The following is a 15,646-nucleotide window of genomic DNA, read 5'->3' as shown; positions in this document are numbered from 1 at the left end:
TATTGAGGGGAAGCCAGCAGCTCCGCTTTTAATTAAGGAAATCTCATGTGGTCTTTTAACAACCAAAAACCAGACAAAACAATCCAGCTAAAACTGGGAAATGGCTTCTTTTTCACGTCAAACGATGACTTTTAGAAACGGTTTGTTTTGCCAACATCCTCCCTGGCCTCCGGTCCCTTTTCTGCACCCCACCCCCAGTGCCTGAGTTCCTCAGGAACCATTTCCAGTGTGGGTCCAGGGCTGCTGGCAGGCCTGGGCGTCCTGGTAACAGGTGCTTGGCTATGCGAGAGAGCTTGACAGTCTCACCCGCAGAGGGGCCGCTCCTCACCTTGCTGCCAACCCACACAGGAAGAAGGGGCTGGACTCTGCTCGAAACAGAAACAGGTGCAGTGCACTGTGTTTATTTCCTGGTTTGGTGTAGAGTTGTAATGCTTTGCCTGTGAGGGGTCTGCGAAAGACCAGCCTCCGGGAAGCCTGGGTATCGGTTTTACCTTTGTCTGAAATAGAGGTGGTGCACCTGTGTGCCCAATGACCGACACACACTCACAGATGTCGGATGCCTGCCTCTACCCAGTACAGTCACTGCACCCGCCATAAGGCTGTTGTCACTGCAGGAGCAGGTGACTGCCTTCTAGCCCCAGCTCAGGGCTTCTGTGTCCTGACAAATAAAGTAGGTAGAGGAAACTGGACCCAGTTAGTGGTGTTTGAACTTGTTTTTTGTTTGTTTATTGGAACTCTTTTTTTCCAAATGAAATCTCAAGAGGAACTCCAGGATATAAAAGAGTGAAAAGAGGAACCATTGTGGTTGAAGCTGAGAGTGGGACCCCTTCCTTCTCTCCCTCTGAAAATCCCCAAGGCATCTCCTGGACCCAAAGGCTCAGAGGAAAGTCTGGATACCAGGGACTTGATGCATTCGGTGGTGACTTGGAGCTTAACATTTGATTATTTTATATCTTTCTCCTAGATGTGTTCTCCTTTAGGGCAAGAACTCTCTCATTTTTTTTTTTTTTGTACCCCGAGCACCTAGTGCTTCAAACACAGTGGTAACTTGAACCAAGGATCAGGAACCAGTGGTGGTTTGTAACTTCTGGCCTTCTTGACTTAATCTTATAATCCGTTGCCAAGCCTATAGTTCTTCTGTCTCCCAACGCACCCTCTTGCTTTTTCCACTTAGAACGCTACTATGAGCCAGGTGTTGACTCTCCTGGGCAGGCACCAGTTCCCCTCATGGATACACAGCAGTCATTTCATGTCACAGCCAGCATACTTTTCCCAGTGTGTTCCCGGAGCCCTTGCCATGCTGACTGTGGTCAAGTTAGTGACCTGCCAACAAAGTGTGAGCCCGTCATAAGGTGTTCCCGTTTGGAACATCAATTTTCAAGGGCCCCCGAGTCCAGGATTCCCTGTGCTCTGCCTTCTCTATGAGTGCTCGATGACCTTCACAGTGACCTGTCCTAAGTGAACTCAGGTTGTGTGCTCATCTGATTAGAAAGTAATTTTTTTCTTGGTTATCAGTGTTCAGCGTTCCATTCTGATTCTGTTTCCACTGAAGGAGTGATGGTTGATATTGCCAATGTAGGGATGCTTTATTCAAGGGGAGTATAGGTCAAATTGATTATTGTAAAACAATGTTAAATTCTGTTTACAAACATATATATTCTCTGAGAGATTATATCATTTGGAAGAATACAAAGTATTTATTGTTGGATACATTTTAACAAAACTTTAGAAAAGTAAGTTTTTATTATGGGTCTTATGGGAAATTTTAAGCATATGCAAAGAGAGAATAACATAATATTACCAAATGTTTATTAGGTAGTTTCAACAATTAGTATTTCATGACCCATCTTGTTTCATTGATATACTTAATTTTGTTATTTGGAAGCAAATAACATGTTATTTGAGGCAAATATTATTTATTTGTTAAATAACAAAATGTTATCTTTTTCTTTGAATTTTATTTTATTTATTTTTTTATACAGCGGGTTCTTATTATCCATTTTATACATATTAGTGTATATATGTCAATCCTAATCTAAAAATACAGAACACTTCATGAATTTGCATGTCATCCTTGCGCAGGGGCCATGCTAATCTTTTGTGTATCGTTCTAGTTTGAGTATATGTGCTGCTGAAGCGAGCACCAAAATGTTGTTATCTTGAAGCAAATTTTGGGCATCATATGATTGCAACCTTAAATATTTCAGACATTTACATTTTATTTTAAGATTTTTTTGATGTGGACCATTTTTAAAGTCTTTATTGAATTTGTTGCAGTTTTGCTTCTGTTTTTTTATGTTTTTTGGTTTTTGGGCCACGAGGCATGTGGGATCTTAGCTCCCCGACCAGGGATCGAACCCACACACCCCCTGCAATGGAAGGCAAAGTCTTAACCACTGGACCCCCAGGGAAGTCCCTCAACCACTTACATCTTAAAGATACATTCTGAAATTTGATCATGCTTTAGCATCAGTGCATTTGCCTATGAATTTACTGAACTGCTTTCCTTTATATGCAAACTTATTTTTTCAGTGTCACTATTTGCGATCAGCAAGTATATATATATTCTATTCCCCTCACTTTCTTACAGAAAAGGGCATTAATGTAATCTGGTCTGCACTTTGCTTTTTTCACCTAACAGTTTATCCTGGAAATTGTGCCTTATCAGTATAGGTGAGTGGACCATGATCACAGCTTTATACCAGGTTTACTGATCTACAAGACAGCGGAGAAGAGCCCTAGCTTCTTCTTTCCCTGGGCCGATGCTGTTAACTTGGTGGTTTGAAGCATGTACCTACCACCTTCCTTTGAGGACCATGGGTCTACTTTAGATGAAAATGGTTGCAGAACACGCTAGCTGCCTACAGATTGTGTTTTCATGTAGTACACATTAAACATATACTATAATATATACTATATAGATTTTTATATAGTATATCAAGACAGTGTACTATGTAGGATATCAGGTTCCCCGTGGAAACTTGGAGTAACTGACACTTGTTTGCCTTTCTTTCAGATTTAATTAACCTGCACCCAAATGCTTCTGCAGAAAAAGCCAGAAATGTCCTAGCTGTGGAAACTGCCCCTGGAGAGCTGGTGGGAGAGCAAGCTGCAAATCAGCCCGCCCCAGGGCATCCAAATTCCATTAACTTCTCTTTGAAACAGTGGGGCACTGAGCTCAAGTGAGTCTTTGGAAAGCAGCATGTGAAACTGAAAATGGCTTATTTCTGATAATGTATGTTATAATTTTATATATGAAATTATAAAACCACCTGACATTTGTGAAGGCTTTATCACAAGGTACTTTTGCATGTTTTGTTATTTTTTTAGCTTGTATGGAATGACTATTATGTGCCTGTTGCTGTGAAACACTTTCACACTCATGGTTTAGTTGCTTGACTCTGTGAGGTAGGTCATATGGTTGACATTTTACAGAGAGAGCAGTTGGCTCAGGAAGAGTCCTTGTCTAAGGTCACAAGTCTCCCAGGCTGCAGAGTTGAATGAGCATCACCACAATCAATTTGAGAACATTTTCATTACCCCAGAAAGAAACCCCAGTACCCGTTGGCAGTCCCTCCCCCTCTCCCCCAAACCTCTTCCTATCCGGCCCTCGGTAACCCCTAATCTACTTTTTGTGTCTGGATCCGCCTGTTCGGATATTTCATATAAATGACACCATATGGTATGTGATCCTCTGTGTCTTGCTTCTTTCGCCGAGCATAATGTTTTTAAGGTTCATCCATGTTCTAGTACATACTAGTACTTCATTTCTTTTTTTGTTGTTATAAATTTATTTATTTTTAGCTGCGTTAGGTCTTTGTTGCTGCGTGCGGGCTTCCTCTAGTTGTGGCGAGCGGGGGCTCCTCTTCATTGCGGTGCGTGGGCTTCTCATTGCGTTGGCTTCTCTTGTTGCGGAGCCTGGGCTCTAGGCACACGGGCCTCAGTAGTTGTGGCTCGTGGGCTCTAGAGCGCAGGCTCAGTAGTTGTGGCGCACGGGCTTAGTTGCTCCATGGCATGTGGGATCTTCCCAGACCAGGGCTCCAACCCGTGTCCCCTGCATTGGCAGGCGGATTCTTAACCGCTGCGCCACCAGGGAAGTCCCTATTTCTTTTTATTGAGCAATAAGATTCCATTATGTGGGTATACCACATTTTGTTTATCCATTCTTCAGTTAAGGGAAATTTGGGTTCTTTCCACTTTTTGGCTACTATGAATACAGCAGCTATAAATATCTGTGTGCAGGTTTTATGTGGACATAATTTTTCAACTTCTTTGAGTAAATACCAAGGAACACGATTGCTGGATCATATGGTAAGAGTATGTTTAGTTTTGTAAGAAACTGCCAGTCTTCTGAAATGTACCACTTTGCCTTCATTTCTACCAGCGATGAACGAGAGTACCTGTTGCTCCACATCCTTGCCAGCATTTCGTGTTGTCAGATTTTTGTCATATCATGCCATATGATGTGATGCATATTTCATGTGCTTATTTGCCACCTCTGTATCTTCTTTGGTGGAGTGTCTGTTAAGGTCTTTGGCCATTTTTTAACTGGGTTGTTTGTTTTCTTATTATTGAGTTTTAAGAGTTCTTTGTATATTTTGGGTAGCAGTCCTTTATCAGATGTGTTTTTTGTAAATATATTTTCACAGTCTGTGGCTGTCGTTTAATTCTCTTATATTGCCTTTCACAGAACAGAAGTTTTAAATTTTAATCAAGTCCAGCTTATCAATTATTTCTTTCAAGATTGTGTCTTTGGTATTGTATCTAATACCTTCACCATACCCAAGGTTGTGTAGGTTTTCTTCTGTGCTAACTTGTAGGAGTTCTATAATTTTGAGTTTTACATTTATGTCTGTGATCCATTTTGAGTGAATTTTTGTGATGTGTGTAAGATTTGTGTCTAGATTCTTTATTTTGCATGTCTATGTCTAGTTGTTCCAGCACCGTTTGTTGAAGAGGTTATCTTTGCTCCATTGTATTGTCTTTGCTTTTTTGTCAAAGATCAGTTGACTGTATTTATGTGATTCTATTTCTTGATTCTCTGTTATGTTCCATTAAGGTATTTGTCTATTCTTTTGCCAATACCACACTGGCTTGATTACCATAGCTTTATAGTAAGCCTCAAAGTAGAGCAGTGTCAGTCTTCCAGCTTTGTTCTTCTTCAGTATTGTGTTGGATATCCTGGGTCTTTCCCCTCTCCATGTAAACTTTAGAATCAGTTTGTCAATAACCACAAAATAACTTGCTAGGATTTTGATTGGGGTTGCATTGAATCTATAGATAAAATTGGGACGAACTGACAATGTTGTCTTTCTATTCATGAGTGTGGAATATCTCTCCATTTATTCTGTTCTTCTTTGATTTCATTCATCAGAGTTTTGTGGTTTTCCTCATACAGATCATATATATATATATATATATATATATATACTTAGATTTATACTTAAGTACTTTGCTTTCTTGGGTGCTATTGTAAATGATATGGTGTTTTTAATTTCAAATTCTACTTGTTCATTGTTGGTATATAGGAAAACAGTTGAATTTTGTATATTAATCTTATATTGTGCAACCTTGCTGTAATCACTTATTATTTCCAAGAGTTTTTTGGTTAATTCTTTCAGATTTTCTACATAGATGGTTGTGTCATCTATGAACAATTTTATGTCTTCCTTCCCAATCTTTTTAATTTCTTTGCCTTATTGCATTAGCAAGGACTTCCAATACGGAGTTGAAAAGGAGTGGTGAGAGGGGACATCGTTGCCTTGTACCTGACCTTAGTGGAAATGCTTCAGGTTTCTTACCATTAAGTATGATGTTAGCTGTAGGCTTTTTGTAGATAGTCTTTATCAAGTTGAGAAAGTTCCCTCTATTCCTAGTTTACTGAGAGTTTTTATCATGAATGGGTGTTGGATTTTGTCAGATGCATTATCTCTATCTGTTGATATGATTATGTGATTTTCCTTTTCTAGTCTGTGATGTGATGGATTACAATAATTGATTTTATTTTTTATTTTCTTAATTAATTTATTATTTTTGGCGGTGTTGGGTCTTCATTGCTGAGCACGGGCTTTCTCTAGTTGCGGCGAGCGGGGGCTACTCTTCGTTGCGGTGCACGGGCTTCTCATTGTGGTGGCTTCTCTTGTTGCGGAGCACAGGCTCTTGAGTAGGTGCGGTGCATGGGCTCAGTAGTTGTGGCTCATGGGCTCTAGAGCACAGGCTCAGTAGTTGTGGCACACGGGCTTAGTTGCTCTGCGGCATGTAGGATCTTCCCGGACCAGGGCTCAAACCCATGTCCCCTGCATTGGCAGGTGGACTCTTAACCACTGTGCCACCAGGGAAGCCCCCAATAATTGATTTTAGAATGTTGAATGAGTCTTGCATACCTTGGATAAATCTCACTTCGTTGTGAAGTATAGTTTTTTTATACATTTTTGAATTTGATTTGCTAATATTTTGTTGAGGATTTTTGTATCTGTGTTCATAAGAGACATTGGTCTGTAGTTCCCTTTTTTATTCTTTTTTTGGTTTGCCATTAGGGGAATGCTGCTCTCATAGAATGAGTTAGCAAGTATTCTCTCTGCTTCTATCCTCTGAAAGAGATTGTAGATAATTAATATAACTTCCTGGGACTTCCCTGGTGGTCCAGTGGTTAAAACTCTGTGCTCCCAGTGCAGGGGTCCGGGTTCGATCCCTGGTCAGGGAACGAGATCCTGCATGCCACAACTAAAGATCCTGCATGCCGCAACTAAAGGTGCCTTATGTGGCAATGAAGATCCCATGTGCTGCAACTAGGACCTGGTGCAGCCAAATAAATAAATAAATATTTTAAAAATTAGTATAATTTCTTTCTTTAATGTTTGGTAGAATTCATCAATGAACCCATTTGGGCCTGTACTTTCTGTTTTGGAAGGTTATTATTGATTCCATTTTAAAAATAGATATAGGCCTATTCAGATCTTTTATTTCTTCTTGTGTGAGTTTTGGCAGGTTGTGTCTTTCAAGGGATGGTCCATTTCATCTAAGTTATCAAATTTATGGGCATAGAGTTATTCGTTGTATTTCTTGCATATCCTTTTAATTTCCATGGAATCTGTGGTGATTTTCCCTCTTTAATCTCCGATATTAGTAATTGGTGTCATTTCTTTTTTCCTTAGTTAGTCTGGCTACAGGCTTATCACACTGATTGATCTTTTCAAAGAACCAGCTTTGGTTTCATGTTTTTTTTTTTTAACATTAATTTATTTTTTGGCTGCGTTGTGTCTTAGTTGCGGCACTAGGGATCTTTCATTGTGGTGCACGGGCTCTTCGTTGCGGTGCGTGGGCTTCTCTCTAGTTGTGGTCTGTGGGCTCCAGAGCATGTGAGCTCTGTAGTTGCAGCACGTGGGCTCTTTAGTTGTGGTGTGTGGGCTCAGTAGTTGAGGTGCACGGGCTTAGTTGCCCCATGGCATGTGGGATCTTAGTTCCCTGACCAGGGATCGAATTGGCATCTCCTGTGTTGCAAGACAGATTCTCAAGCACTGGACCACCAGATAAGTCTCTGGTTTCATTTTTTTCTGTATTGATTTCCTGTTTTCAATTTTATTGATTTCTTCTCTACTTCTTATTATTTATTTTCTTCTGCTTACTTTGGATTTAATTTGCTCTTATTTTTCTAGTATCCTATGGTAGAAACTTGGATTATTAATTTTAGATCTTTTTTCTTTTCTATTATATGCATTCAATGCTATAAATTTCCCTCTAAGCTCTGCTTTTGCGCATCCTACAGATTTTGATAATTTATGTTTTCATGTAGTTCAGAATATTTTAAAATTTCTCTTGAGATGTCTTCTTTGACTCCTGTTAGTTGGAAATGTGTTGTTTAATCTCCGCATACTTGAGGATTTTCCTATTAACTTCTGTTACTGATTTCTGGTTTAATTCCACTGTGGTCTGAAAGCAGATGTTGTATGATTTCTGTTCTTTAAATTTGTTAAGGTGTGTTTTATGACCCGGAATGTGGTTTGTCTTGATGAATGGTCCATGTGAGGAAAATGTATATTCTGCTCTTGTCGGATGAAGTAGTTTATAGATATCATTTACATGAAGTTGATTGATGGTGTTCCGTTTGACTGTGTCCTTATTGATTTTTCGCCTGCTGGATTTGTCTATTTTGGATAGAGGGGTGTTGAAGTCTCCATCTGTGTTAGTGGATTCATCTATTTCTCCTTTCAGTTCTATCAGTTTTTGCCTCACATAGTTTGATGCTCTGTTGTTAGGCACATACACATTAAGAATTGTTATGTCTTCTTGGAGGATTGACTGCTTTATCATTATGTCATGCCCTTCTTTATCCCTGACAACTTCCCTTACTTTGACGTCTACTCTATGTGAATTTAATATAGCTCTCCTGCTTTCTTTTGATGGGTGTTATTTAGCACAATATATTTTTCTCTATTTACTTTAATCTATTTGTGTCTTTATTTAAAAGTGGGTTTCTTGTAGACAACATATAGTCGTGTGCTGATTTTTGATCCATTCTGACGATTTCTGTCTTTTAATTGCTACATTTACACCATTGACATTCAAAGTGGTTATTGATATAGTTGGATTAATATATACTGTATTTGTTACTGTTTTCTATTTGTTGTCCTTGTTCTTTATTGCTATTTTTGTCTTCCACTCTCTTAACTGCCTTTTGTGGTTTTAATTGAGCATTTTATATGATTCCATTTTCTCTCCTTTCTTGGCATATCAGTTATACTTTTTTTTTTTTTTTTACTTTTTTAGTGGTTGCCCTAGAGTTTCCAATATGCATTTACAACTAATCCAAGTCCACTTTGAAATAACGCTATCCACTTCACAGGTTGTGTGAGTACCTTATAACAACAAAATAATCCCAGTATCCTCCTCTAGACCCTTATATCATTGCTGTTATTCATTTCACTTATATATAAAGCATACATAGCACATATATACATGTATACATAAGCATACATAATACATGCATAATATAAGCTTGCACATATATAAAATGTTCATCAGTATACCATACGTAACATGTATACATAAGCGTACATTGTTGATACTATTATTTTGAACAAACTGTTACCTATTAGATCAATTAGAATAAGAAAAATAAAAGTTTTCATTTTACTTTCACTTATTCCTTCCTCAGTAATCTTCCTTTCTTTATGATAGATCTGAGTTTCTGACCTGTACTATTTTTCTTCTCTCTAAAGAACTTAATACTTCTTGCAAGGCAAATCTACTAGCAACAGATTCCCTCAATTTTTTTTTTTTTGGTCTGAGAAAGTCTTTATTTTTTTTATTCTCCTTTTCACAGTTTACAGAATTCTAAGTTGGTGGGATTTTTTTTCTCTCAACACTTTACATATTTCAGTCTACTATTATTTGCATGGTTTCTGAGGAGAGGTCAGATGTAATTATCTTTGTTCCTCTATAGGTAAGGTAGTTTTTTTCCTCTGACTTCTTTCAGAATTTTTTATCTTTGATTTTCTGTAATTTGAAAATGGTATGCCAAGGTATGGGCTTTTTGGCATTTATCCTGCTTGGTGTTCTCTGAGCTTCCTGGAGCTGTGGTTTGGTGTCTGAGGTTAATTTGGGGAAATACTCCATCATTATTGTTTGAAATATTTCTTCTTTTCCCCTCTCTTTCTTCTACTTCTGATATTCCCTTTATGCATATGTTACACCTTTTGTGGTTGTCCCATAGTCCTCAGATATTCTGTTCTTTTTTCTCTCCTTCCCCCCCGCCCCCCCCCCAGTCTTTGTTCTCTTTGCCTTTTAGTTTTGGAGGATTCTATTGAGATATCTGTATGCTCAGAGATACTTTCCTCAGCTGTGTCCAGTCTACTAATAAGCCTGTCAAAGGCATCCTTCATTATTTTTGCAGTGTTTTTTTTATCTCTGGCATTTCTTTTTGGTTCTTTCTTAGAATTTCCATCTCTGCTTACACTGCCCATCTGTTCTTGCATGCGGTCTACTTAATCCATCAGGGCCCTGAGCATATTAATCATAGATGTTTTAAATTTCCCGCCTGATACTTCCAACATCCCTGCCATGTCTGGTTCTGATGCTTGCTTGTCTCTTCAAACTGTGGAGGCTTTTGCCTTTTGGTGTGCCTTGTAATTTTTTGTTGGTACCTGAACATGATGTTCTAGGTAGAAGGTAACTGCTGTAAATAGACTTTTAGTAATATGGTGATGAGGTGTGGGAGGTGAGGAAGTGTTGTATAGTCCTATGATGAGGGCTCAGTCTTTTAGTGAGCTTGTGCCTCTGGAGTTTGAACTTTGCAAGTGTTTCTCCGTGTTTTTATTCCTCCCTTAGGTGGGGCAGGATGGCTAGAATGGGCTGGAGTTGTGTATTCCCCTTCCCACAGGTCAGTTAGGCTCTGATAATACCCAGGTTAGGCTCTGGTCAATAGTTCAGGCCTTGTTAAAAACGGAGTACTCTGGAGTATTTAAAAATTATTCCTGGGCTTCCCTGGTGGCGCAGTGGTTGAGAATCTGCCTGCCGATGCAGGGGACATGGGTTCGTGCCCCGGTCCGGGAGGATCCCACGTGCCGCGGAGCGGCTGGGCCCATGGGCCATGGCTGCTGAGCCTGCGTGTCCGGAGCCTGTGCTCCGCAATGGGAGAGGCCACAATGGTGAGAGGCCCGCGTACCGCAAAAAAAAAAAAAAAAATTATTCCTTTTCCCCTCTCCCTGCCAGAAGTCAGAGGGAATTTTTCTCTGGTATTCGCTGTGGGAACCTGGTCGAGCTCCTGAAGGTAACTCTCACAATATTGTGGGGACCCCTATGACAGGCCCTCTGGAGTTTTTATATTCTTTTTTTTTTTTTTTTGCGGTACATGGGCCCCTCACTGCCGCAGCCTCTCCTGTTGCGGAGCACAGGCTCCGGACGTGCAGGCTCAGTGGCCATGGCCCATGGGCCCAGCCGCTCCACGGCACACGGGATCCTCCCAGACCGGAGCACGAACCTGCACCCCCTGCATCGGCAGGTGGACACCCAACCACTGCGCCACCAGGGAAGCCCACCTCTGGAGTTTTTAACTCGCAGTTGTCTGTACTGAGCCTCCAGCAAGTCATCAATTACGGTGAGTTTTCCTACCCTGGCACTGTTTCCTTAGGTGATCCTCTGCTCTAGGAAGCTGCGACTCCCCGTATTGGCCTGTCCTTCCAGTATTGGGGATAGCAGTTGGCCCTGTGTCCTCCCCTCTCCTATGGATCCAGGAAGTGGCTTGTTCCTTAGGTCACTGTTTCCCCATATTCTCACTCCCTGGGCTGCTGTGTTCCGGCCATTCCGTACCTTACTCCTCACCCAGGACCTTCACTCATGGTGTGTCCTTCTGCTCGGGGTGCCCCATGTCATCTGATTGAGTCCTTTGCCAGCCAGTGCCGAAGGTAAGGTGGGAGGGAGGAGGCAAGGTGGGGCTGTCTCCCTGGGTGCCTGCAACTGGAGCAGCACTACTTTCATTGATTTCAACCTGTTGGACTTCTCCTTAAAGAAAGGGTTCTATGCTCCTAAAAATGTTGGAAAGCCACCAAGAGCTTATCCCTTTCTTTTACAGGTTAAGAAGCTGAGGCTTAAGAGAGGTAATGAAACCACAGAAATGCATCTTGGTGGGGGGCTCTGAGGAGCTCCGGTTCTTTATGTCTCAGCACAGGAAGAATACTGTGAGAGGCAAAGTGATAGATAAGAAGTGGTTTATTAGAATAGGACACTTGTGAGGTTTACAAGCGGGTGGGCAAGAGGGTGCCTCCCCAAGAACTTAGTGGGCTACAGTTTTATAATCAAAGGAAAAGAGGGGAGGGGGAAAAGACCACCTTCTTCCCCACTCTTTGAGTCTTCCATCGTTAACTCCTCCGACATGTTGGGAGGGGGAGTTTTTGACCCTATATGGCCCATCCATAGCACTGTCACGGTGCTATGGAAAAATTACTTCAGTATAATGAGGGTCTTTCACTTTGAAATGTCACCTTTTCCAAATTATTGCTTTTTATGTGTGCAGAGCATGTCCTAGGGGTCATTAACTTACTGACATCACAGGGCAGGATGTGGGTCTCATTCCACCACTGTTTTATTGTTTTGGGACATGTCTCATGCTTCTGTTGCATGGTTTTGTTGCTAAGCAAGCCTGCTTGGCTTTGTTGCTAGGGAGGTCTGCTTTCTTGAGTGATCATTAACTTACAGGGGTCTCCCATACTTTTTTCTTTACTTACGATCCCTTAGTGGAATTAACTATTTAATCACCTACTTTGTCCCTTTACTCAGTCCCTATCAGTAAAGTGACTTGCTCAAGACACATAGCAGGTGTATGGCAGATCTGAAAGGCACCTTGGGTGCCTCGATTGGAGCCAAGTGTTCCTTCCACCTCTCATTGTAAGAACATATTCGGGAAACTGTTGATTTGCCAGATTTTCATGCCTAACTAGCCTCATCTGCCCTCAAAGTTAGATAATGGAAAGGGGCAGAGACAGACCTGTAACACTGGCGGCTTTCTGATTATGGAGTGTGTCCAACCTAGGAAAGTGAGCACGTGTCACCTTTGCTTGTAACAACTGACTGTTCACTTTCAGGGTTAAAGGTCACTTGGAGTTATCTTCTGTCAGCTGTGCCTTCCCACTGTAGCCCAGTGATTAAGAGCCAGACAGCTGAGTTCAATTCCCAGATCTACAACTTAAAAGCTGGATAACTCAGGCAAATTACTTAAGTTTCATTTGTAAAATGGGGGTAATAATCACACATACTTCGGGAGATCAACATGATGATGACAACTTAAGCTGACCCTCACTAAGTACTAGATGAGGGCTAGTTGTTGCCATTTTTGGGGGAGACACAGCTCATGGCAAAGCCATTCTCCACGGAGGTCCAGGGGGCCACTTCCTGTAGAAACCCTGATGTTTATTGATTGGCATATGGATCTTAGGTGTTTATGGTTTTTTTCTTTCTTTTACTTACGGCGTGCTTAGCGAAGGTTTAAATAAGATGCTTTAGGTGCGTAGAGAGATTTTAATGACCACAGAAGTATTAAAGCAATATTTCTATATTATAAATTCGTGGCTCAAAAATTACATATATTTTATATAAATTTAAAATGGTGTTTTAATTAAAGTGTAGTCATGGATTAAGGGATAATTTTTTGTTTAAGTTTTTTAAAAAATTTATTTAATTTATTTTATCTTTGGCTGCATTGGGTCTTCGTTGTTGCCCACGGGCTACTCTAGTTGCGGCGAGCGGGCTTCTCATTGCAGTGGCTTCTCTTGTTGCAGAGCATGGGCTCTAGGTGCGTGGGCTCAGTAGTTGTGGCACGTGTGGGCTCAGTAGTTGTGGCACACGGGCTCAGTAGTTGTGGCTCATGGGCTCTAGAGGGCAGGCTCCATAGTTGTGGTGCATGGGCTTAGCTGCTCCGTGGCACAGGCCTCAAACCCGTGTCCCCTGCATTGGCAGGCGGATTCTTAACCACTGCGCCTCCAGGGAAGCCCCTTGAGGGATAATTGGTTGCTTGTCTGCTGTGCTTTTATTGTGTTTATCAATACAGTTGAAACTCTCTTAACCAGCTTCCATTCCACCAGCTCCCCTATTTAACTGACATTCTAAATTCCCTCTATAGAGCTGTGGTCCGCAATGACCGCACGAGACTAATGGGCTACCGCAGGGCACCCTGTGCCTCTGCTCCCACCAGCCACCTGCAAACTTACCAATAGTTGGCTGGCTTTGTTCCTAACTAGTTGTACTTGTTCTTGTAATTACATAATTCAGTGAAATACTTAGTAAACCCATAACATATTAAAATGAAACGTTTTTTCTGTGAAAAGTAAGTTGAACGCTTGGGGGAAATTCCATAAAGGTGAGTCATTAAAACACTGCCAGGATGTGGGTGGCACAGTTGTGAAAGATAGGAAAAAAAAAATTGTTCAAAACCTGTAAAGATTCTATACTTAGATTGTTTCACAACTGTAAGTCCCCATTCTACTTTTTAAAAAGAAGCAAAACAAATTTGGAAAAGTTAGATGATGTCTTATGGGTGTGATTTATCCTAAAAAGATACCAGGGAACTGTGTTCAGTAACCTCAGACTCAAGAAGAAGCCTTGGCTGGCCTACATCAGGAGGCTGGCACACCAGCGCACACTTCCTTGTGCCTTTATTGGTACGTGTGTTTGTTTTCAGTTACTGTTAAATGGTTTCCTGCTTTAACCAACGTTTTCATTAATCTACTAACAGTCCAGATCACTTCAGATAAAAGAATTCAGGTAAAAGCTCTCACGTGCAGTTCTGGCTGGTCCACGTGTGAGTGTGCATGCGTGGGGGTGGGAGTGGGAGTGTGTGCCCTGGAGGCCGTGCAGAGTTTGAACAAGATGGGTAGGCGTGGGAGGTGTGCTTAGGCTGCAGCAGTGCTGCGGGTTATGTGATGGCAATGAGCATTGCCCTGTGGTTCTGTGAGTCCATTGCCAGGTGCTCAGCCATGCCTGACATGTGGCCGGCAGCTCCCAGGGTCCAGCTCTACTTGTGCTCAGGAGTGGGGTCACGCCGTGGCTCGTGCTCTTTGTAGTCAGCCTGGGTTTTGGAATCACAGTCCTGCTACTCATTAGCTGTGTGATGTTGAGCCAGTAACTTAACTTCTCTGAGCTTTATATTCTCCATTAGTAAATTGGCGTGTGTGTGTGAATACCCTTCCCCAGTGGGTGGGTGTGTTAAGGTTAGAAATAAGAACTGCCTAGCTCAGTGTCTAACTCATCGTAAGTGCTCAGGAAAAAGTGGTCACACGATCCAGTCCTGTTGGTATTGCTGCCACTGTTGTTACCCTGCCTCCGTTGAGCCAGTAAGTGAAGTGGATCTTTACTTTATTATCCATAAATAAAGTAGAGGGTGCCTTTCTGGAGGATGGGTGTGAAGACCAGGGTGACTGGGAAGGTGTGCTTGTCCTTCTGGGCTTGCCTCTGATAGGTCTTCTGCTAGCTGCTGACCTGCTCTGACCCTTTGTTTTTTGCTTCCCTCTTGACCCCTCAGGCCAGGTATAGTTACTTGTGTGCATGGCTGGTGTTCTCAGGAGACTGTTCTGGTTTTGCTGGCTAGGACCATGCCTGGTGGCTCCTCCCCAGTTTGTAGCAGAGGGTGCGGCCCAGACCAAAGCAGGCAGATGGTTGGTGAATTTGGGGAAGTCGTTCATGCCCAGTAACTGTAACATGGTACTTATTTGTGGTTTCCCTTGTAAGGCACAGCTCTGTCTATACAAGACAGAATTCAGTCACCATGCTGCTGCCCCACGCTGATGTTTCAAAGCCAAGCCTCTTGGAGAGGGAAGCATGAAGGACGGTGACCGGCTTCCTGGCTGGCAGAGTTTCAGTGATTGCGGGAGTTGGCTGGGCTTCCTGCACCTTGCTGCATTAGCGCCCAGTCCTCTCCGACAGCTCCTTGGGGAGCAAGGGTCATGCTCAGCAGCTCTGTCCCAGCAGTCCTCTCCACCTCCACTGGCCGCACACTTCTGGGGGCCCACGAATCAGAAGGGCCACGGTTGCATGACACCGCTCCATGAAAATTGCTGCAGTGGTGAGAGGAGCGATGACTTTGGCTTATAACCCTGGCTGGGATGTGTGGTCATCCTAGTCAGCATGGGAAACAGGCTCAGAGAACTTGGGTGCCTTG

At 42.1% G+C, this 15,646-nt stretch overlaps 1 protein-coding gene and 1 non-coding gene across 6 annotated transcripts in view; one reads left to right on the top strand and one right to left on the bottom strand.

The window, feature by feature from the left end:
- TBC1D2B (TBC1 domain family member 2B) overlaps positions 1-15,646 on the top strand; it is an 87,471-nt gene that overhangs the window by 27,440 nt on the left and 44,385 nt on the right. For all 5 annotated transcript variants that reach the window (XM_049706858.1, XM_004285275.4, XM_033415690.2 and 2 more), the window contains one exon: positions 3,017-3,182. In XM_049706858.1, the coding sequence (XP_049562815.1) occupies positions 3,017-3,182 (166 nt within the window). The remainder of the gene's footprint in view (positions 1-3,016; positions 3,183-15,646) is intronic.
- Positions 2,038-2,144, bottom strand: LOC117198569 (U6 spliceosomal RNA). The gene has a single exon (XR_004479759.1). It is a non-coding gene; the product is annotated as a U6 spliceosomal RNA (small nuclear RNA).

Source organism: Orcinus orca, chromosome 2 (assembly GCF_937001465.1).
Source record: "Orcinus orca chromosome 2, mOrcOrc1.1, whole genome shotgun sequence".
In the NCBI taxonomy this organism is placed as follows: Eukaryota; Metazoa; Chordata; class Mammalia; order Artiodactyla; family Delphinidae; genus Orcinus; species Orcinus orca.
Note: the sequence above shows the minus strand (reverse complement) of the source record. Positions and strands in the feature narration are given on the sequence as shown.